The sequence below is a fragment of the Myiozetetes cayanensis genome, unplaced genomic scaffold (genome assembly GCF_022539395.1).
Source record: "Myiozetetes cayanensis isolate MyiCay16 unplaced genomic scaffold, myiCay2020 scf30, whole genome shotgun sequence".
NCBI lineage: Eukaryota > Metazoa > Chordata > Aves > Passeriformes > Tyrannidae > Myiozetetes > Myiozetetes cayanensis.
In genome coordinates, this window is record NW_026087522.1 from 3,749,608 (window position 1) to 3,770,932 (window position 21,325).

At 51.0% G+C, this 21,325-nt stretch overlaps 3 protein-coding genes across 4 annotated transcripts in view; 2 read left to right on the forward strand and 1 right to left on the reverse strand.

Annotated features, from left to right (window-relative positions):
* The window catches only part of BAZ1B (bromodomain adjacent to zinc finger domain 1B), a 192,446-nt gene that overhangs the window by 74,444 nt on the left and 96,677 nt on the right, over window positions 1-21,325 (forward strand). The gene's annotated exons all lie outside the window — the stretch shown is intronic.
* On the reverse strand, window positions 777-12,357 carry MKS1 (MKS transition zone complex subunit 1). Its single transcript, XM_050325605.1, has 17 exons — window positions 12,254-12,357; window positions 11,961-12,180; window positions 11,011-11,166; window positions 10,498-10,595; window positions 10,174-10,302; window positions 9,759-9,863; window positions 8,909-9,017; window positions 7,956-8,012; window positions 7,249-7,291; window positions 6,681-6,743; window positions 5,469-5,539; window positions 4,569-4,632; window positions 3,034-3,141; window positions 2,400-2,533; window positions 1,661-1,743; window positions 1,476-1,573; window positions 777-1,031 (listed from the first exon to the last, which is right to left on the reverse strand). Exons 1-17 carry the CDS (start codon window positions 12,355-12,357, stop codon window positions 925-927), a joined length of 1,749 nt encoding a protein of 582 aa, XP_050181562.1. The 3' UTR covers window positions 777-924.
* On the forward strand, window positions 14,629-21,308 carry LOC126645483 (schlafen family member 11-like). Of its 2 annotated transcripts, XM_050325982.1 has the most exons (7): window positions 14,629-14,715; window positions 15,210-15,293; window positions 15,380-15,471; window positions 15,708-16,807; window positions 17,627-17,755; window positions 18,218-18,965; window positions 19,938-21,308. In XM_050325982.1, the coding sequence occupies exons 4-7, from the start codon at window positions 15,715-15,717 to the stop codon at window positions 20,725-20,727; spliced, it is 2,760 nt and encodes a 919-aa protein (XP_050181939.1). In that variant the 5' UTR covers window positions 14,629-14,715; window positions 15,210-15,293; window positions 15,380-15,471; window positions 15,708-15,714; the 3' UTR covers window positions 20,728-21,308. The 2 variants fall into 2 exon arrangements, with proteins under 2 accessions (XP_050181939.1, XP_050181938.1); XM_050325981.1 differs by lacking the exon at window positions 15,380-15,471.

Below are 21,325 nucleotides of genomic sequence, written 5' to 3' on the forward strand. Positions count from 1 at the left end.
TAATAACAGGGGAAAATAATGAGAAAAGAACAGAAGAAAGTGGGTACACATGAACTTCCCCAGGAAGCACAGCAGTGCTCTGCAATCAGGGAAGGAACAACGAAGCAGAGCTCAAATGAACAGCTCGAGCAGTTCAAAGTTCAGCTGCTGTGCAAATGTTATCACCTGCTCTCGCTGCCTGCAAACCTTCCAGCCCCAGCCAAAGCCCTGGGACGAGCTAAGGGGAATGTGTGTGTTTTCAGCTGTATTCCTGAACAAAGAATCCTCCTGCTCATCACTGCAGAGCCAGAACTTATGGGCATACACAAGGAAATGCAGAATGTAACCCTTTTGTCCAGTTCTCCATCCATCAAATGTCCTTTCTTTGATTTCATTTCATATACTCCGTGTGGAATAGAGCTCTCTCTCTAGGAATGAATCAGTCTTCAGGCAGAGGTGTATGAATTCATTTTACTATTGATTGCCCTATACACAACAGCTAACAATTATCAGCACTTCTCAAGAAGTTACCTACTCATTTCATTAGTATCAAACAGCATCCTTTCACATCACCCTCTTCTTTAAGAAGAAAACTACATTTACCAAGTCAATTTTTCTCATTACTCACTACTCAATCCCTGAAAAGGTGTTACAGGGTTCACAGGTCCCATGTCAGTATTTCACTCTGCTCAGCAGAAATGTGAACAATTGGTTGTATTGTTACAGCCTGGTAACAAAGGGCCTTGAAAGAAATGTGCTCCTTCCACAGGAACCTGTGGAAATGCGAAGATTCCGGGTCTGGAGGCGCTACAGACTCCTTCCCCCATCCAGGGAAAACAACAAAGGAAGGGCTTCTGAAGCTTCCAAGCACTGAGATTCCTGCTGAGGGATGGGAGCTCGTGTTGGAGGGAGGATGCTGAGAGCTCCAGGCAGCAGAGGTGATGCTCACAGGTCCTGTGGCCGGGGCATGGAGGAGGCAGAGGGGCTGATGAGATCCTGAGGAAGGCTCTCCCGTGCTTCCTGCATCCGGCGCCGTGCCCGCTGGAAGGCCTCTACAACACAGAGGGGACAGCAGGACAGAATGCATCAGGCAGCCTCAGGGAAGGGCAGGGATGTGGCAGCTGTCCTGGTGCTATGACTAAGTAAAAGCACCTGGCCTGTGCTGCTCTCTGTTCTCCAGCACTGCCTTTGCTCTGTGCACAGTGGAATCGGGGACAGGGCCTGTGCCTCAGTGCCACCCGCTGTGCTCAGTGCCAGGCAAGACTGGGCAGCCCAGTCTGTGCCCTCACACAGTGGTTATCCCTCCTGCATGCTCAGAGCTGATGCCTCCTGAAGTTTCCAGCTTAGAGCAGAATATTAAACCTCTGCCATGCACTCTGAGAGCTCATGGAGAGGGGAATTACCCCCCCAGTAGTGGATTCTCCCGAAATATCCTGCCCACTCTGTCAAAATGAGGCACGAGAGAGGCAAAGTGAGAAGGACACTGGAGGCCCTACCCAGAACATTGTAGACAGAGCTCTGCTGGCTGAAGCCTCCCAGCCGGTCCAGCACACTCTGCATGCGCTGCCTCAGGGCACTGCTCTCCAGGAAGGCTCTGCACAGAAGCACAGCAGGATGAGGCCAGGGCTGCCAGCACTAGCACAAGACATGGAGCTGCTGGAGCTCCCTTTGCTGCACTTACTTGGACTGCTGCAGGCAGTGCAGCCGGAATGTGACGCTCCCCGTGGTCTCCGTCCGGAAACCAAAGCGGCTCAGGCGCTTTCCCTGCAGGGGTGGCACAGGTTAGAGCAACCCCACAATGAAAACAGGACCACAAACTCCTGTGGGCACAGTCTCCCTTCCCTGTGAGGTCAGAAAGAAGGGCAGATAGTTCCAGGCCATGCTGAGGGCAGGACCTAAACACTTGCAAGCCAACAGGGCAGTGCTGGGGGAAGGTTTCAAGAACTGTCACACAAAGCTGGCACTAAACATCACCTTGCTCAGGCACCTCTGCAGCTTTCTTAAGACCATGAAGTTTCTGCTTGCCTCACATCCATTGGCTTCTCACTTCAGAAAGCTGTTCCAGGCACAGTACAGCCCAGATTCCTCACAGAAACCCAGGAGGAGTCTGTAGCTGCTACTAAATGCTGATCTGACAGTTTGTAGACAGGGGTAAGTCAAAGCTTTGGTCCGTGCTCCCCCACTTCTCTAAGCTGCTCACCCCTCAGAAGGCACAGCTCTGCCTCAGCATTTGCCCATTCCTCTGTTCAGGACCACAAGTCTCACAGAGGAGACATTTCTTTAGTGAGAGGGACAGGACCACCAGCTCATCCTTGTTCAGATCTGGTCCAGACTGTCTCCAGACACCTCAACCTGAGAGCATAATGTACCACTTCCCAGCAGGAGAGCACCTTGGAAGCGCTCCCTGCAGCTGAGCCCACCTTGAAGGTCGATGGTACCCGGACGTAGCTTAAGTCCTCCAGCTCAGGAGATCCCCCAATGAAAAACCTCCTCATCTCAGCCACCGTCCCCAGCTCCACGGGGCGCCAGGTAGGGATGGTGAGCACGTGGGCACCTGGGCCAGGACAAGAGGACAGCTTAGCTGCTGTGAGCAGTGATCTGTTCAGAGTCACAGAGGGCAGCATGCTGACCCAAACCACAGCTGGCTGGAAATGGAAACACTGCACAGTATCAAAAATGTTCTACAAATATTTTCCACCATGAGTCAGCCCCTTCCAATCACACACCCAGCGCTCAAAGTACTCCCTGCCCAGCAGGAGGATCTCCTCACAACATGTGGGGGTCACCCCCAGACCCCATGTGGGACACAGAGTGATGTGCAGTGTCACCCCAGGGCTTCATCACACCACATTTTGTGATGGAACAACCAAAGGAGCAAGGACAGTAACACATGATGTGCCTCAGAACAAAGGCAGAATGGTGCAGGATGCACCACAGACACCTGGTTAGCCCCTTCAGTGCACTGAATCCCTGGGACCAGCTGAATTCATTCCCAAAAGAACCACTCAACTCCTTCTCCCAGACAATTAAAACAATGCCCCAGGGATGTTTTACCTGGAGATGCTGGCAGCACCAAGGACCCGTATCCTTCCACACGATACCTCTGCCAGAAATCCAGGGATAGGACCTCGAAGTAGAGAACAGGCCACTGAGGGAGACTGTCTGCAAGAAGGGGAGCAGGTCACAGCTTTGTGAAGGAGATTATCACTGAGAAAAAAAAATGCTAAATGTCCAACTCCACTAGTAGGAAGTCAAAGAATCCCAGAATCATTTAGGTTGGAAAAGACCTCCAAGATCATCGGATCCAACCTGTGACCCATCACCACCCTGTTCCCCAGCCCAGAGCACTGAGTGCCACGTCCAGTCATTCCTTGGACACCTCCAGGGATGGGGACTCCACCACCTCCCTTTCCTTGAAGAAATTCCTCCTAATGTCCAACCTAAACCTCCCCTGGCACAACATGAGGCCGTTTCCTCTCCTCCTGTCCCTTGTTCCCTGGGAGTAGAGCCCGACCCCCCAAATCCCCCTTCCTGTCAGGGAGTTGGAGAGGGTGAGAAGGTCCCCCCTGAGCCTCCTTTTCTCCAGGTTGAGCCCCACCAGCTCCCTCAGCCACTCCTCACATGACTTATGCTCCAAACCCTTCCCCAGATCTATTCCCTTCTCCAGACACAATCCCTTCTACCACAGTCATTCTTGTATTTCTTCTACAAAGGTTCGTGGCTGAATTATTTTCCCTGTAAAAGCTGGACCCTCAGATTTGACAATAAAAACAGAATTACTGGTGTTAAAAATTAAGGGAAATTCTTTAACAGCAAGTCCAAACTGGGTTCTCAATTATCTTTGAGCAGACAAGGCAATCTTTCATGAATGATCTGATGCCAACCAGGGGAACCTGTTTATCTCTGACCTTTCCCAACATTATTGGGGGATTATTAACCTGGATTCTCCTACAGCTCTCCAAGCATTTATTTTTTTCCACAATGAAACAAACTTGTTGTGCTTCTCCTAGGCTGAAAATTCATCAGTGCTGGTTGAATACCCAAATCCAAACTGTACACTGGATTCAAGTGGCAAGGCATGCCACAGAGCTGTCCCTAGCAATTGCATCCACAGAGCAAAGGGATTGGTGAGGAAGCAGCAGGAACAGGCAGCAGAGAAGCCCAGCTTAAAATAGAGCTGAAGTTTCAAAGTGATGTGAACTATACAAGGATTACACAGGTCACTGAGCGTGTCTACAAACATAAGACTCAGCACAGGGTTTAAGCTGTGTACAAAAAGGCTGCCTGGTTCTCCTGCTGCAGCATCCCAGGAACGGCAGCACAGCCCAGCACAGCCAGGTTTTGGGACAGATAAGCCAAGATCCAAGTGGTTTTGCAAGTGGATAAAGCTGCCTGCAGCAGGAAAACCTCAGTGGATCCATACAAATGCTAATGGATTCCCAGGCAGGGCAAACACAGGATGTGTCCAGGGGCTGTGTGGTGACAGGGTGAACCTCTGCTGAACCAGAAACATCTCCCTCTGTTCTTTCATCCCCAACAGGCCAGACAGCAGTGGAATCAGAGGATTTCAGGGTAACAGGGAAACACACCTTCATCTTCTAGGGTGTAAAACATCTCCACAGTGAAGGGGTAGCAAAAGTGTGCCACCTTATCCTGCAAAAGGAACAGGACAGAGATCAGATTCTTGGACAAGAGAATTCATCTCCAGCATTGCAGGGGGCATAGAGAGCAGAGAGAAAGGAACTAACAGTGAAAAGCAGGTAATGATGCCCAAACATGATCAGTCACATCCCACTAACAAACACCTGGTTACAGGATGGACCTGGATACACCCCTTAGTGCTATGTGGATGGAACAGGTTGTTAAAAATAATGGGAAAAGGGAATGAAAACACACCTCAAATGACAGCTCAGTCACTTGCATAACTACTGGACTGCCACAATCTCTACAGGAGCCAAGCAGAGTACCTCAAACAATGGTATTATTGAAATGTTGTATGATAATTGTTTTTGTAATATGCAAATTAGATCACATAAAAGACATCAAAAAGCTGATAAAATTCAAATTTTCTAGGAGAGGAGTGGGAGACAGAACAGAACCAGCTTCTGATGCAGATAAGAAGAATTCATTTTGGGAAATCAGTGTAGAGACTGTGTGCATTCCTGCCCCAGGCAAGCCAGAACAATGATTTGTTAACTCAGAGCATTGAAGAACACAAAAATCAAAGCTCCAAAGGCAACCAGTCATCCAGAAGGAAGAAAAAAGTGAGGTTTCAGAAACTGCTTTGGAGTAGTTTTATTTGATTTAGTTTTACTTGGACAGTAGCTCCATGGAAAAATGGCAAGTGTAATTAGAATGAGGAGAATCCCAAACGTGCTCCACTCTTGAAAGGAGCTATGAAGTCAGGACCTTTGCTGTAGTTTGTTACACATGTTCCACTCCAGAGACTGCCTGTTCAAACTGCTCTGCAGGTCTGAAAGTGCCCTTACCCAGCCCACTTTCTTGGTGGTGCAGGTCTGTGTCACTCCTGAGAGCTGCTGGAACGGGGGGCTTGACCACTCTGGGGGAGAGGAGAAGGTGAACACAGTGGTGAAGGCTTGGGGTGAGACCAAACTCACAAACCAGAGCAGCTCAATGTCAGTGCCGTGACTGGGGAAACAAGTAACATCACCCACATGGAATTCCACAGAATCCCAGAATCACTGAGGTTGGAAAAAACCTCCCAGGTCATCGAGTCCAACCTGTGCCCGATCCCCACCTTGTCCCCCAGCCCAGAGCACTGAGTGCCACACCCAGTCATTCCTTGGACACCTCCAGGGATGGGGACGCCCCTTCCAATGCTTGACCACTTTTTCCATGAAGAAATTCTTCCCAATATCCAACCTGAACCTCCCCTGGCACAACATGAGGCCATTTCCTCTTGTCCTGCCCCTTGTTCCCTGGGAGCAGAGCCTGACCCTCCCCAGCTCCCCCCTCCTGTCAGGGAGTTGGAGAGAGTAAGAAGGTCCCCCTGAGCCTCCTTTTCTCCAGGTTGATCCCCCAGCTCCCTCAGCCACTCCTCATATGATTTTTCCCTTGGTATGTCCCACCCTGTCCTGTTCAAGGCACTGGCTGCTCCTCAGAACACCCTGAACTGTCCATGAAAAGCACCAACTCATCTCAAGAGCAGAGCAGAACCTCATCTAAAAGTACTGAGGAGCAGAAGTGGTCTCTCTTTGGATAAACATCCAGGTATAACCAGAGAGGGGAGCCAGAGCCATAGCTCCAGGGGAACCAAATATGCTGCAGGACATGCAAGTGAGTGCTGGGAGCCTTATTTATGCATCAAAATGTAATGTCAGGATCAGCACAAAACAGGGTGGTGAGCACTGAAATCAGGCCAGGTCAGTGCCGTGATGGAGAGGACAGGAAGGATGTTCTCTGCAGGATAAGGAATGAACTTTGGACAGACTGTTGACCACCACCACCTCTGTGTCCCAGCCTGAGCTGGAAGTGAGGAGAGGGGAAGATGATACTTTCTCCCAGGCATGAATTTAGTTCAAAGAGTTGAGTTCTGCCATTTTAGCTCTGAAGTCCTCTGACTAGATCCCAATCCCACCATCAGCTTTTGCTGACTCCCAGCAGATAAAGTCTGATGGATGAGCCAAAACCTGTTTTATTCCTCAAACTTTTGTGATGTGGCTGGAAATGGGAACACTCACGGTTAGGAAGCTCCAGGAAGAAATGCACATAAAGGTTGTCATACTCATAGCCTTGAGCTGAAACTAAGAAGAAGAAATAATGAACTTCAGCTGTTTGCTTCAACACAGACTCCTCCAGCACTCGCTGTAGACTTTTGGGAGAGCCAGCACCAACAACCTGTTACTGCTGGAAGCTGGGTCTTCAACATAACAGGAGATGATCCTCAGAGAAGATTCCCTCTCCAGACTAGCCCTGTCCCCATACCACTAGCCATATGAGGGAGGTCACATGTTTAATTGGTTTCTTTGGGAAGTTAATAGAGATTATAGCAATCTGTTCTCCTTTTCTTGAGATCTAGGTCTTCCTAGAACAGCTGCAGCACTTGTAACCTGCAGCCTGTAAATGCCTCTCAAGGGCTTAGTCTACAGAAACAGGGAGGAGGAGAAGGAGAAGGAAGTAAAGGATTCTTGGGAGAGAATCACCTATTCTGGACCAGCCTGTGATTCAAGAATCCTTGGACCCTTCATAGCCTCAGCCATCTCAGCACACCCATATTTGCCCCTATGACTGTTTAGACCAAGGACTCACCTATTTCTCCATTCACAAAAAGTCTCAGAGTACCAGGAAGAGGCTGAAAAAACAAGCAGATAAACAAGATAAAAGATAAACAAGATAAAAGAGCTCAGTGACTACTGGTGGAACCTTAACAACCCCTTCCCAGTAGCATCTCACGCAGGTATTTCATATCTGGACATGAATGATTTACTGTGCTGGCCAGGGATGAACAGTCCCTTTGGAGAGAGGCTCTAAAGAGACAAAATCCCCAAAACCCCAGATTGCAGGAGTTCACTATTACATCAATAAGTCTCTTAAGAGACTTCAAGATGTAACATGTAATGAAAAGTCACTTGCAGGAATCACAGTCCTGTTCCTCCCGTCATGTTCCTGCATTTACCCAAGGTGGGGAAGCAGGGGGAAGGACAGGACGAGCTGAGACACTCTATCAAAGTACTGGAAAGTTCAACTTTCACCCTTTGGCAAACAAAATTTGAACAAAAAAAAGATTGCAGTTTGGGTAATTCAGTGAGAAGGGAAACTGTGCATGAGCCTGGGGGTGAGAGGGGCTGTTAACTTGCATAAAGTGGCACATTAAGGTGTTTGACACTTGAGAAGTTAATAGCAATCACTGCCCTAGAATGAAGCAGTCTCTAGAGACTGTGGTGCAAGTGAGCCAGGTCACCAGTCCCCAGAGGCAGAAGAGGCTCCAGTCCCTGCCAGCAGCCTCTGGAACTCACCATTTCAAACTCCGAGCCCACGAGCCCATTGAGGTAATCTCTGTGCCGACCGTAGAGCTGGAAACACACACAACAACAACAACAACAACAACAACATCAAAAAGTGGGATTGGATTATATTGGTTGTTACTTACTGCAAAAAATTGTAGTGGGTATCATTTAAACTCAACTTAAAATGCTGCCAGGCTTAGCACATGTGGGGTTTAATTGTTACAGCACATAAAGAGAATGTAAGGATCTAATAGAACAAGGACACATAACTGCTAACCCTGCACTGAACTTCAGCTTCAGAAAAGATCTTCTCAAAGGCCAATTTTAAGGGATAAGAAGCTCTGAAGAATCAGATCTTAAATAACATCTTAAAAGCACAGGCACAAACTATTCCAGTGAAGTCAACAGAGAGAGATCAGCATAGGAAAATCATAGTTTCCTTGGTGAGCACAAAAACAATAAGGGAATGTACAAATGATAAACTCAAACATTAGGTACTTTTATAAACCACCACAGCCAAATAAGCAACTCAGAAAGATCAAGACATGAAACAATATCCCAATATCCTGGGACATTATGGGTAACAAGAAATCATTCAATAAATATACAGGCAGCAAGAGGAAAATCAAGGAGTTTGCCCACTGCTCAAAAAAGATAGAAAAACACTGGCAGGTGACATTAGGAAGGCATGAACTTGGGTAGTTTCTTGCATCAGTTCTCACTCTATAGATCACTGCAGGTAGAGGCAAGACAACTACAGACAAGGTGTCCATAAGGAGCAAGGTATGAAGCAGTCAGAGAGTATCTGCCAGAGCTCTAAAATTCCTGGGCATGATGAGGCTCCCTGCCAGTGACATTTTGTCACCTCAGGTGTGCACAGCACTAGCAGTGACATCTGCATGAGGGTCTCGGCTGCCTCTGTCACTCAGAACTAGTGGACACGTTCAACGGCCGGCCCTTACGTCTCTGAACATGCGCTGCTCACGCTCCTCCTCCTCTGGCTGCACCTGGGCAGAGGCATTCTCGATGGTGTATTCCCACACCTCTCGCTTCTCTCCATCCAGCTCGATCCTGCAGAGCCCCAAAACACATGGGAAAAACTCCTCCATTATGCAGGGAATAGGCACAGGCATCAACAGGGCTCTCCTGACCCAGCAGTGTCCCCTGACCCAGCAGTGTCCCCTGACCCAGCAGTGTCCCCTCCACCAGGCCTCTGCAGTGAGACAAAGGCACTCACAGCCCTCTCCTTGCTCCCAAGGGTCTGCCAGCATCATTTCCTCAAAAAGGGAGACTCGTTTTTGTCTGGCATACACATAATATAATTTTACATGGGGTTGTAGTGATAGGAGAAGGGGGAATGGCTTCACACTGACTGGGGGCAAGGGTTAGATGATATATTGGAAGAAACTGTTCCCTGTGACAGTGGTGAGGCCCTGGTACAGGTTGCCCAGAGAAGCTGTGGCTGTCCCATCACTGGAAGTGTCCAAGGCCAGGTTGGACAGGGATTAGAACAACCTGGTCTGGTGGAAGGTGTCCCTGCCCATGGCAGGGGGTGGAATGGGATGATCCCTTCCAACCCAAACCATTCCATGATTCTCTGGTAACCTGCATCCCCAGGGACTGGCACCAAAGCCCCACAGTCACACATGTCGTGGCCCCAGGCACATGCAGACAATAACCTTTCCTTAGAAATCTCTGGGATAAATCTCAAAAATACCTCTCAATTTAAGTGCTGATCCCCTGCTTGAAGGAAACAGCCACTGCAGCCCCCAGTAACAGTCCCAGGAGAGGTCCCAGCCCTGTCCCACTCACCGGTAGGGTCCTTTTGTGCCAGTGAAATCAGGCTTCACTGTGATCACCCCATTGCCATCCACCTTGATTGTGCAAAGAACATGTTCATACTCTCTGTTACCAAGCCTAAAGGAAGAAATCAAGGAAACACAGTCTAAACAGAGAGCACAGACACTCTCGTTCCCTGGAACGGCAGAGCTGGTAAAGGCACATGCAGGTACAGAAGGGAATAAACACACACATACTTTCCTAGAAGTATTTTGGAGGGATACACTCAGCTACCTCCCAAATGAGGAAAGAGGTAGAAATTGCAGCCTGAGTTACTGAGCTCTTGGAATTCTCTCCCCTCAGCTAGTGAAAGAAACAGGAGATTTGAGTAAGGAGTGAAGATGGGTTTCCTTTTGGGAAAGCTAGATCCCTTCAGGATTTTACTTACTTCCCATAAGGTCCCAGGTCCCCCATGATGTACATGGTCTGGACAGGTGTGTTAATCACATGATTGTTCTTTATAAATTCTTCCGAGGGTTCCCAGGTGATGATTTTCGACTTCAGAGAACTCGGTTCTCTGTGAACAACAGAACAGCACCAGTCACAGCTCAGCCCAGCAGCACCAAGCCCCCCACCACGAGGAGTCACACTCCTGGATTCCACGTGTGACACAGCTCAAGCCTCCCTCTCCCCCAGACCAGGCTGATCCACAGCTGGGGCACCAGCACCAGGAAACCTGCAGAGCAAGCCCTGAGCCCCAGTTTGCACTCACACTGGCCTGCGGTCCTGTCTTCTCCTCCTCACATTGGCCATCCTCTCAGCCAGGTACGATGGCACCTCGTGATCTGAGTCAGTTACCTTCTGGCAGAGCTGCAAGAGAGAACACACAGGAATTAGCTTAATGGTACTAGGACATCTTTCCCAAACACAGCTCTCCTCTCGGAGAAGAGAACAGGTATGTACACAGTCACAGGCAAACACAAACGTCTAAATGACTGTAGAATTCCTTCACTGTTCTGGTGGCAAAGTACAGCTTGCTCCACCCCACAAGCTACCGACAGAGCAGTGCTACAAAGCTGAGTCCCTCTGAGCTGTCCCAACCATCACTCTGAAACAAGGACATCCCACCCAAGGTCTGGGGCACCAGGTGAAGCTGCTTTGCAGCAGTGCTTCCTCCTGCACTCAGGGCATCTGCCTGGCTTCTGCAGGGCCAAGAACCAACAAATGTTAACTCTGCCATAGGCCTGGAAGTTTTGACGGACACAGAGCAACTAAGAGCTGGTACCTCCTCTAGGTTGGTGAATCGGTCGTGGTCAGTGTAGGTGAAGATGCGATAGTTCTTCCGACCTCCAGCCTTCTCCAGTTTCCGGATCTCCTCATGGTACTGCCGGTCCAGGGGAGTCTGGCAGGCTGACTCATTCAGGTACAGATCCACCTCAAACTGACAACACCACAGGTAAAGCACAACTGCCACCTTTCACCAGCACTGGCAGAGCCACAAACACCTTTCAGCTGAGGTTTGCAAAGCCACCAGAGAGAAAAGGCCCTTTGGGAATCCCAGCAAATAACCCGAGCTCTGGAGCAGCTCCAACACTGCTCAGGCACATGGCAGCGAAGAGCACCCACCAAGGCCCGCCTGGAAGGGCTCAGGCACAGCAGCTCACCCTGAAACAATGGAACCCCATAGAGAGGTGCAAAAAGGGCACTGGGCAACTTCCCCAAGCCTGTCCAGTTCTGGGCTCCTCCCTACCAGAGAGACATGGAGCTCCTGGAGTGGGTCCAGCAGAGACTGGGAGGATGATGAGGGGACTGAGCATCTTCCTTAAGAGGAAAGGCAGAGGAGCTGGGGCTTTTCAGCCTTGAGCCGAGATGGCTGAGAGGGGACCTCATCAATGCCTATCAGTGAGTACAGGGAAGTGTCAGAGGTTGGATTAGGCTCTGCTCAGGAGTGCCCAGCAACGGGACAAGAAACAACGGGCAGAGACTGATGCCCAGGAAGTTTCGCCCGAACATGAGGAAGAACTTCCCTATGCAGTGACCGAGCACCGAACAGGCTGCCCAGGAGGGCGTGGAGTCTCCTCGCTGGGGATATTCCAAAGCCGGCTGCACACATTCCTGAGCACCATGCTCAGGGGACCCTGCCTGAGCAGGGGGTCGGACTGGATGGATGACCCCAGTGATCCCCTCCCACCCGACCCATTCCGTGAAGCCCCTCCCGCCGCCCCGCGCACCCACCTGGCTGAACAGCTTCTCCTGCCACCCCACCTCGGCCTCCTCCTCCTCCTCGTTCTCCGGGGGCCGCCGGGCGCCCGCGGGAGAGGCCCCGATCACCGCCAGCGGCACCGCTCCCTCCCCGGCGGCGCTGCCGGCCCGGCCCGAGCGCTCGGGGCCGGCGAGCGGCGGCGGCGCCTGCGGCAGGACGGGCCCGGCGGACGCGACCCGCTGGATGCGGACCCTGCGGGGAGAGAGCGGAGCGTCAGGGCTGTGCGGGCCGCCGGGGCCGGGGCCGGGGGCGGGCGGGCGCTCACCGCAGGCGCAGGTTGCGGACGGGGTCCCGGGAGCGGTACACGGCGGGGCCCCGGGAGCGGCCCACGGCGCCTCCCCCGCCCGCGCCCCGCACGGCGCCCGCCATGGCCGCGCTCCCTGGAGACGGGCGGGCAGCGCCCCCGCGCGGCTGGAGCCGCCCCACAGCCGGGCCCGCCCCGCCTGAGGGGGCTCCGCACGTCCCTCCGTGTGAGGGGCGATCCCCCACAGCCTTCCGTGTGAGGGGCGATCCCCCACGTCCTTCCGTGTGAGGGGGTGATCCCCCACATCCTTCCTTGTGAGGGGGGTCCCCCACATCCTTCCTTGTCAGGGGGGTCCCACACATCCTTCCGTGTGAGGAGGGGTCCCCCACATCCTTCTATGTGAGGGGAAATCCCCCACATCTTTCTGTGTGAGGGGGAATCCCCCACATCCTTCTGTGTGAGGGGTGTCCACCACATCCTTCCGTGTGAGGGGCGATCCCCCACATCCTTCCGTGTGAGGGGGGTCCCACACATCCTTCCGTGTGAGGAGGGGTCCCCCACATCCTTCTGTGTGAGGGGAAATCCCCCACATCCTTCTGTGTGAGGGGTCCCCCACATCCTTCCGTGTGAGGGGTGATCCCCCACATCCTTCCGTGTGAGGGGGTCCCACATCCTTCCGTGTGAGGGGGGATCCCCCACATCCTTCTATGTGAGGGGAAATCCCCCACATCTTTCTGTGTGAGGAGGAATCCCCCACATCCTTCTGTGTGAGGGGGGATCCCCCACATCCTGTGTGAGTGGGGGTCCCACACATCCCTCCATGTGAGGATACCCATGGCCTCTCAGGGGCTCCCGGGTCCTCCATTGGTGGGTGTCTCCCACAGCCTCTCTGTGAGGGATCCCCCACATCCCCCCACCACAGGCCCCACGACAAAGTCCCCTATCCTGGCAGCCCCACGGCAGTGGTGAGGGGATGTGCTGCAGGGCACCCCCACTCTGTGGATGGACCTCAATCCCAAACCTGTGTGTGAGGAGCTGCCTAAACCCTATCCCCTTCCTAATCCATCCGTGGGTGCCAGGGAAAGGGCATCTTCATGGAGACCACGAGCACCCTCACACTGTGTCCAGTTTTAGGAGCTCTCTAAACACAGACACAGAATCGAGATAGGAAACATTGTTTATTCTGCACAGGGTGCAAGGTGGAGGTCTCCACAATTCAAGCGCAGAAAGGTGTAAAAAGTTATATCTTTTATATAGAAAAATTCACATCAACCTGCCTATCTAATACATATGCACCACATACGTAATGCATGTTTATTTGGGTGACAAAGATTGTTTCTAATCCACCCCGACACTTCACAAGATCGAGTAGGTCCCAATCTTCTGCTCTTTGCAGTGTCCAGAGCCAACACTAGACACCATGTGCTGTTACACAAGGAATATGATATCACAATCAGAAACTGCAGTGGATCCCCAAGATTTCCTCATTCTAACAGGACTCTTGAAGAGTTCAAGTCCACCAGCAGTTACAGGAGAGTGTATTGTTGCACAGCCTGATTCTTATTGTCATGTCTAATGTGCCATCAGCAGTGTGGCTCTTCAAACCCTTTTGAGAATCTACCACTTAATTACATCTTTTCTTTCTGTATCAGCTGCCAACTGTTGCCATAACTTTGCCAGTATCTGTCTGTAACATGGTGTCTATAATTGCTTACTCTGATATTAGATTAGATAAAGCTGGATAAACAGTGACATAATAATGTTATATTTGTCCAGGGTAAAAAAAAAAAAAAGGTATTTGACTGAGATATTTGTACAAATTTCTCAGGATTCAGCTTGACTGTAATAAAAGGCTTTTTCCGACTTTGAGAGCTCTTGTATTTATGGTGGGCAGTGTTCCACATCGGAAAATGGGAGGATTTTGCCAGGGCCAGTGTTCCTGAAATAGTAGGCATTTCCAATTAATTGCAAAAGAGTTTCAAGGGCAGGGGAAATGTGGGAGATGGGAGGTTTGGGGGGTCTGAAATGCGGAATCCGCCGATGCCGAAGGGCCCTCGAGGCTGGGCCGGGGCTGGACCGGGGTGCGGAGCCCCCGGGAAGCGCTGCCGGCCCGGGCTCTGCTCCCCCCAAACCCCGCTGCCCCCAGCCCCGCTCTCCCCCGCCGCCACTGCATGTCCCGCCGAGCCTCGATCCAGCCTGGCGAAGCCGAAAGCGCGGCCGCGCGTGGAAGCGGAAAGTTATTTTAGCACTGAATAGAATATTTTTAAAACGAAACTGTTTGGAGTACAGATGCAGAGAACGCTGTAGGCAGGGCGTGAACGGGGAAGCGAAAGGGGCGGGAGGGGAAAAGGCGGGAAGTTGACGCGCCAGGCGGGACCGCGCTGGGAATTCCTCACCGGGAGCCGCCGCGAAGCCCCGATAGCGCCGGGACTCGCCGTCCTCGCACCCACGGAGCCGGACCGGAGCCCCTTGTCCCCAGTAAGGTCGGTCAGCGCCCGCTCCGGGCCCCCCACCTTCCCTCCCCGCCCGCTCGGTGACCCCTCCGCGCCCTGGGCCGGTGCCCGCGCTGTCCGGAGCGGTCGGATCCGACCCCGAGCTCAGAGCCCCGAGCTCAGAGCCCCGAGCTCAGAGCCCCGAGCTCAGAGCCCCGAGCCCGAGCCGAGCCGGCGGCATCGCCCGGCGGAGCCGCCTCCGGGACCGGCGTCGGAAGCGGGGCCGGCCCGGGGTGGCCCCTCCGAGCTGTGCGGCGGTCCCGGCCGCTCACGGGGGGCCGGGAGGAATCGGCCGTGGGGAGCGGGGATTGCGCCTTCCTTGGCCGGGGCTTCAGAGCAGCGGCTGCAGCCCGGGCGGCCAGAGAGCTCCAGCAATTCCCGGCTTAACCCGCCGCTCTCACTGCCTTTGCACCAGCGCCCTCGGACCTGCCTGTGCCTTGCAAACGACTTGCATTTTAGTTTTTCAATGTTTCATTTTTCCCCAGGTTTTCTTTTGTGTTTCTTTGTGTGTGGCCTTCTTCGGGTGTCCAGCGGAGCGGAGCTGGGGAAGGGTCTGGAGCACAAGTCTGGTGAGGAGCAGCTGAAGGAGCTGGGGGGGCTCAGCCTGGAGAAAAGGAGGCTCAGGGGAGACCTTCTCATTCTCTGAAACTCCCAGACAGGAGGGTGGAACAATGTGGGAGTCCAGCTCTTCTCCCAGAGAACAAGGGACCGAACCAGAGGAAACAGCCTCAAGTTGCATCAGGGAAGGTTCTGGCTGGATATCAGGGAGAAGGATTATACAGCCCTGGGCCAGGCTGCCCAGGGCAGTGGTGGACTCCCCATCCCTGAAGGGATTTAACATATGTGTAGATATGACACCTGGGGACATGGGTTAGTGGTGGCCTTGGCAGTGCTGGGGGAGCAGTTCATGGTCTCAGAGGGCTTTCCCAACCCAAATGATTCTGTGATAATCATGAAGTGTTTTTAATAACGTATCCCTCCAGGATCAGGATGGCCGACCAGGAGAAGCAGCTGCTGATTGACTCGAACACGAGCTATGCCGATGTGGTGGTAGATATTAGGGAAATGCTTGTTGGAGAGAGCTGCAGAAAGAAGATGACCTCTTTGAATCAGAAGAGGCAACGAAGGGACCTTTCCAGAGCAGTGTGTGCGTTGCTGAATTCAGGAGGAGGAATAGTGAGGATGGAGAGTGAGGACAGGAATTACTGCTTCCAGGAGCATGGCATTGGTCTGGACATCGAGAACAGCCTCCGGGACTGCATCGGCAGCAACGAGATTGGCGAGTACTTCACGTGGATGCAGGAGGGGAGTAACCTGCTGCTTTTTGTTAAAACATGGAGCTGTGGAGGCCTGGAACAAGGAAGTGCAGAAACCACCAAGCCGCGTCTCTGCAGCCTGAGCACTGGTTTGTTTCATAGGTCCGGTACTTCCGTTTTCCCTGTCAAATCAAGAGAAGCTCCTGCATTCCTGAGGGGGAAGAAAAGCTCTGCCAAGTGCGGCAATGCCAATGGTCTGAGTGCCAAGAGAGCTCGGCTGACTTTTTTCGGTGGAGCAAATGAGGAGCACGACATCCAAGATGCTGCAGGCAGGTTTCTAAAGAGAGACCAAGTGCTGGTTGGGGAGGTCCTGGGTTTCACAGAGACAACTCATATTGAATTTAAGAAATACGGTACAATGAATATCTTGGAATACATGAACAAAACCCTTCCTAAATATGTCTCTGCCTTTGCAAACACTGAGGGTGGATATTTATTTTTGGGTGTGGATGACAATGGTAAAGTCACCGGAACCCACATTAACATGGAGAAAGAAGCCTTAGAACAAAAAGTGGCTGAGATCATCCGCTCAATGTCTGTCTATCACTCCTGTGGCTCTGGGGCTCTGGGAGTGCGGTTCCAGACACACATCCTGGATGTTTATGACCAAGCAGGATGTTCCCAGGGCTACATCTGCGCTGTGCACATTGAACGGTCCTGCTGCCCTGTGTTCCATGGTGACCCCGAATCCTGGATGGTGATGGATGGCAAGATTGAAAGACTGAGAGCTGGGAAATGGATGGAGCTCATGACAGCTGCAGACCCAGGTAAAACCTGCACCTATGTTGGAGCCAACTTCATTTCTGCCTTGGGCAGGAGGAAAGCCCAGCTTGTTTTGCTGGGAGTTCTCACAGCCCCAGAAAAGGCCCTTGGGCCCAAGGCCCAGCCCCAGGCACCAAGGTGAAGGTGTGATCACTGTCCTGCAGTGTTACCCCACCCTGAACCGGTTCAGCAGCACTTCTTGAAGCACTCCCAACTGGAATAAACCTTCCTTCCTAGGGATGCCCTATGGCCCTAAATGAAGTGGAAAGATTCAAGATGGCCCAGAAGCGGCTCTGTGGTTGCTAAGGGCTGTTTTGAAGGAGCAGGGCTGCAAGGCTTTGCTTGTTTTAAGGGACTTTGCCCAACTTCATTGTAAAATGTCATCCCATCCAAAGCTGGGATCTCATACTCATCCCATGTGGGGTCTAGATCTTGTGTTTGAACTGTAAAGCCCCCTTTTCGAGAGAGCCCTCTCTCTTCTACAGCAAATACAGATCACAGAATCCTGGAATGGGTTGGTTTGGAAGGGACCTTAAAGATCATCTCATACCAATCCCCTCACATGGGCAGGGACACCTTCCTCTAGACCAGGTTGCATCATTCCTGTCCAACCCAGCACTGAACAATTCCAGGGGTGGGGCAGCCACAGCTTCTCTGGGCAAGCACTGGAGTCCTGTCATTCTTAACTGTGTAGGCAGCATTTTCTTGGGTAGGATTGCAAAGGGAGGATTGAAATTAATCCTTTTAGTTCCTCCTTAGTGCAGTGTTTTAAAAGTTCACATGGAAGGATACTGATGGATATAACATACATTTCTTCCCCCTAGATGTGTCAGCTTTGGCTAATGAATTTAGGACTGAGCTCAGCTTGGCAAATGGCCCCCCTCTGATCAAGCCAGTTTATTCCAGCGCTCGTCTCCAGTGTGCAGCTGAACTCCAAGAACATCTCTACCCAGGTATGGTGTTTGTTCTGGATTTCTTCTTTAATTTAAGCTTTTATTTGACAGAACTTTAAGGAAGACAGCATAATATAAATATCAGATTTTAGGCATAGCACTATTAGGGTGATTTTAAAAGGTGCAGTGGCTCCAAAAATGTTGATTTCCTAGGTTTTTCAGATGCTTTGATGTCCTCTCCTGTTTTTGCCACTAAGTATAATCCCTAATGCACACAGTTACTGAGAATATACCTGGACTCCAAGGGCTTTGTGCACTGTCTGACCGCTGTTATGCTCAAAAGTCTTCTTGGAGAAAAAAGAGAGAGGGAATGATTTATTTTGAGCATAACTGAAATCTAGTTAATGATTCACTTTGATGACCTCATGGTGTAACATCTCCCCCAAGTAACTGCTGTCTTGAGTAAAATATTAGCTGTGTTTTGCTTTTCTAATTTTTGATTACTTTTTTTTTTTTTTTTAGTGGGTTCCAATGAAATCAAATGGAAACCAGAAACCATCTGCACTGACCTGTTCTCAGAGTACCCTGGATTAGAGGATTTAATGAGAAAACAACTCCATGGAGTTACCACAGGAATACTGATATTTTCAAGGAGTTGGGCTACTGACATTGGCTTGAAGAAAAACCCGGATGTTGTGTGTGATGCTCTTTTAGTAGCTGACAATGAGTATCCAGTGTTGTTTACTGTGGTCAGGGATGCCTCTTGTGTCACGTCTGGAACCTGGAGAGAAACTGCTCGTGCCTTAAAGCAAAAACTAGTCAATGATGGGGGATATACTTCAAGAGTGTGTGTGATTCCCCAGATCCTGCAGCTCAATGGCACAAAGGACCAGAGAGAAGTTGCAGAGAATGATGTTCCCCGGCAAGAAACCCTGCATAATTCCACCAGCCCTTACCCAAAGAGTTACATCCTCACCTCCAGGGACATCCCTGCCTTCCTGGGGGCACTTGTGATTGTTGTGCTGGGCTTTAAGTCCTACTTAAGTGACCATCTTGGCTGTGAGATTTTCAACCTTCTGACTCTCAAACAGTATGAGCTGCTCTCCAAGAACCTGCACAAAGTCAGGAAGCTGTTTGTCCTTGGTCTTCCTGGCACAGGGAAAACAATTGTGGCTTTGAAGATCATTGAGAAAATAAAAAACACTTTTCACTGTTCTGCGGAGGAGATACTTTATATTTGTGAAAATCAACCCTTGAGGGACTTTGTGAGGTAAGTAGTAATGCATATTTTCTCTTTATATTATCTCATTCCATCCTCTGTGCCTACAGCACAAGCCCTGCTGAATTTACCTCTCTTTGCCAAATTTATAGCTTTGCCTGAGGCAAAGACACAACCTTCATCTCCAGGAAGGAGTTCATGCTGAAAGTGGGATTGAGCTGAGCTCTGGCCCAGATCCAGCACTCAGGGAGGAGCATTCCATAGGTGGGGATTGCAGGGTTGTGTTAGAGCTTCCAAAGACAGTGCCCTCAGTGTAATGCTCTGTCACAGCTGGTGCCGACCTCAGAAGTGCCCCCATCCCTTTCTCTGCTGCTGCCTCAGCACTGTCTGTGCTGGGCCTGCTGAGAGTTCCTGTGCAGCTGTGCCAGGAAGAGCCCTTGGAGCTTGTAACAAGCAGAACAGAAACTAAAGGCCTTGTGGGAGAGGATTTGAGGAAGAGCAATTCCCCGGCCCTGTTCTTGCTGCATTCCCTCCTGTGCCAGCACGGGGAGCTCAGCAGCCACCACAGCAGACATCCCGGAATTGCAGCCCTGCTCAGCGCCCCCATAAGCAGGTCCTAGCCCCAGCAGGCAGCAGAAAGGCTGCCACTCCCTGCTGACCCTGAGGGAAAAGGGAACCTGTCCTTCCCGCGGGAGCCTGGGCACCGTGGGAGGGCAGGGCAGAGGGATACCCCGGGGAGCCTTGCCATGGGGGCTAGAGAGGCAGGTGGGCCTGAGTCTCCTCCTGGAGTGCATCCAAAGGTGGTGGGGGCCACTCAGCAATGCCTACACACAGCCAATACTTTGGAATCAATGTTTCCATGGGGAAAATGACACAGTGCTGAGATGGGCACTTTGGCATTGTCCGGCAGGACAAGCCCTCCGAGCAAGAACCCCCAGAGAGATGGAGGCAGTCAGTAAGGGCTGGTCACATCTGCTGTTTATTAACATATTCTTTTTTGGGGTTTCTGTTTCATGTTTGAAGAAATAAAGGTTGCCATGCAGTGACACGTGCTACCTTCCTGAAGAAGGACTTCCCACACGTGAAACACATTGTGGTTGATGAAGCTCAGAATTTTCGTCGTGATGAAGGAGATTGGTACCAACGTGCCCGGTCAATAGTCAAGAGAAGTGGTGGCATTTTCTGGGTCTTTGTGGATTTCTTCCAGACCACTTACCCACGTGGCTGTGGTCTTGACATTTCAAAAATGTATCCTCAGGAATGGCTGACCAAAATGGTCCGGAACGCCGAGGAAATATGCCATGCCATGTTAAATCTAATGAGGGAAATCCTCCAAACACGTAGCATAGATATGCCCCGTGAAGGGCTAGAAAAGTTGTTGGAACAGGCTGAATGTGCCCATTCTTTTCCAGGTTCCTTTGAAAGACAATATATAACATCAGATGAATTGGCAAAGTGTGTGGCCGAGCTCTGCAAGAGCTACCTCGAGCAAGGCTATTCCCTCAGAGATATCGCCATCCTGTGCAGCACACAGCTTGCAGCCGAGGAGTTCAGACAGGAACTGCAACCTGAGCTAGAAAGACAACTCAGGAAGCACAGGGTGAGGAGGGTCTTGGGGTTAGCAGCGGATATTTCAGAAAACGTCATTGTTCTTGACAGCATCCGACGCTTCTCAGGCCTAGAAAGGACGATTGTCTTTGTCATCCACCCTTACACTCCACAAGAGCAGCTGTTTGACAATCTTGTGCTCTGCGCAGTGTCCAGAGCCAACACCAAAGTCCATTTGCTTTATCAGGAGGAAATGTATTTTTAAGAGGCCCATATTCAGAGGACAGTTCCTATGGCCCTATCACTCATTTGGTGTGATACCGATGACATCAGAGCAGCCCTACTGAAACACAGTATCACAGTCAGCAACTGCAATGGGTCACCAAGATTTCCTCATTCTAACAGGAGTCTTGAAGGGTTCAAGTCCACCAGCTGCTGCAATAGAGTGTTTTGTTGACAGCCCAGTTCTTACTGTCATGACAAATGTGACATCAGCAGTGTGGCTCTTCAAACTCTGATTGTCCAAACCTTGTGGAGAGTCTACCACCTGATTATGCCTTTTCTTCCTGTCTCAGCTTCCAACTGTTGCTGCAGCTTTGCCAATGTCTGTCTGTAATGTGGTGTCTATAATTGCTTATTACTCTGATATTAGATTTTCTACAGCTGGATAAATAGTGACATAATAATTTCAGATTTGCCCAGAATAAAAATAAACAAAAAAAAAAATCGATGGAGGCTTTTGTACCATTTTCACAGCTTTCTGCTTTTCCATAATAAAAGGCTTTTCCTGACTTTGTCTCGCATTTATGTGGCCAGAGTTCCAGATCAGAAAATGGGAGGGCCTTGCAAGGGCCAGTGTTCTT

Bases quoted from the DNA above. Each gene is read 5' to 3' on its own strand.
- MKS1 (XM_050325605.1), bottom strand. From the start codon at position 12,357: ATGGCGGGCGCCGTGCGGGGCGCGGGCGGGGGAGGCGCCGTGGGCCGC. The intron at 10,303-10,497 runs GTGAGTGCAAAC...TGTTGTTCACAG, and splicing joins AGACAGGACCGCAGGCCAGT to AGAACCGAGTTCTCTGAAGT. The intron at 6,744-7,248 runs GTGAGTCCTTGG...TCTTCTTCTTAG, and splicing joins TTTTGTGAATGGAGAAATAG to TTTCAGCTCAAGGCTATGAG.
- LOC126645483 (XM_050325982.1), top strand. From the start codon at position 15,715: ATGGCCGACCAGGAGAAGCAGCTGCTGATTGACTCGAACACGAGCTAT. The intron at 17,756-18,217 runs GTATGGTGTTTG...TTTTTTTTTTAG, and splicing joins CCAAGAACATCTCTACCCAG to TGGGTTCCAATGAAATCAAA. The intron at 18,966-19,937 runs GTAAGTAGTAAT...TCATGTTTGAAG, and splicing joins CCCTTGAGGGACTTTGTGAG to AAATAAAGGTTGCCATGCAG.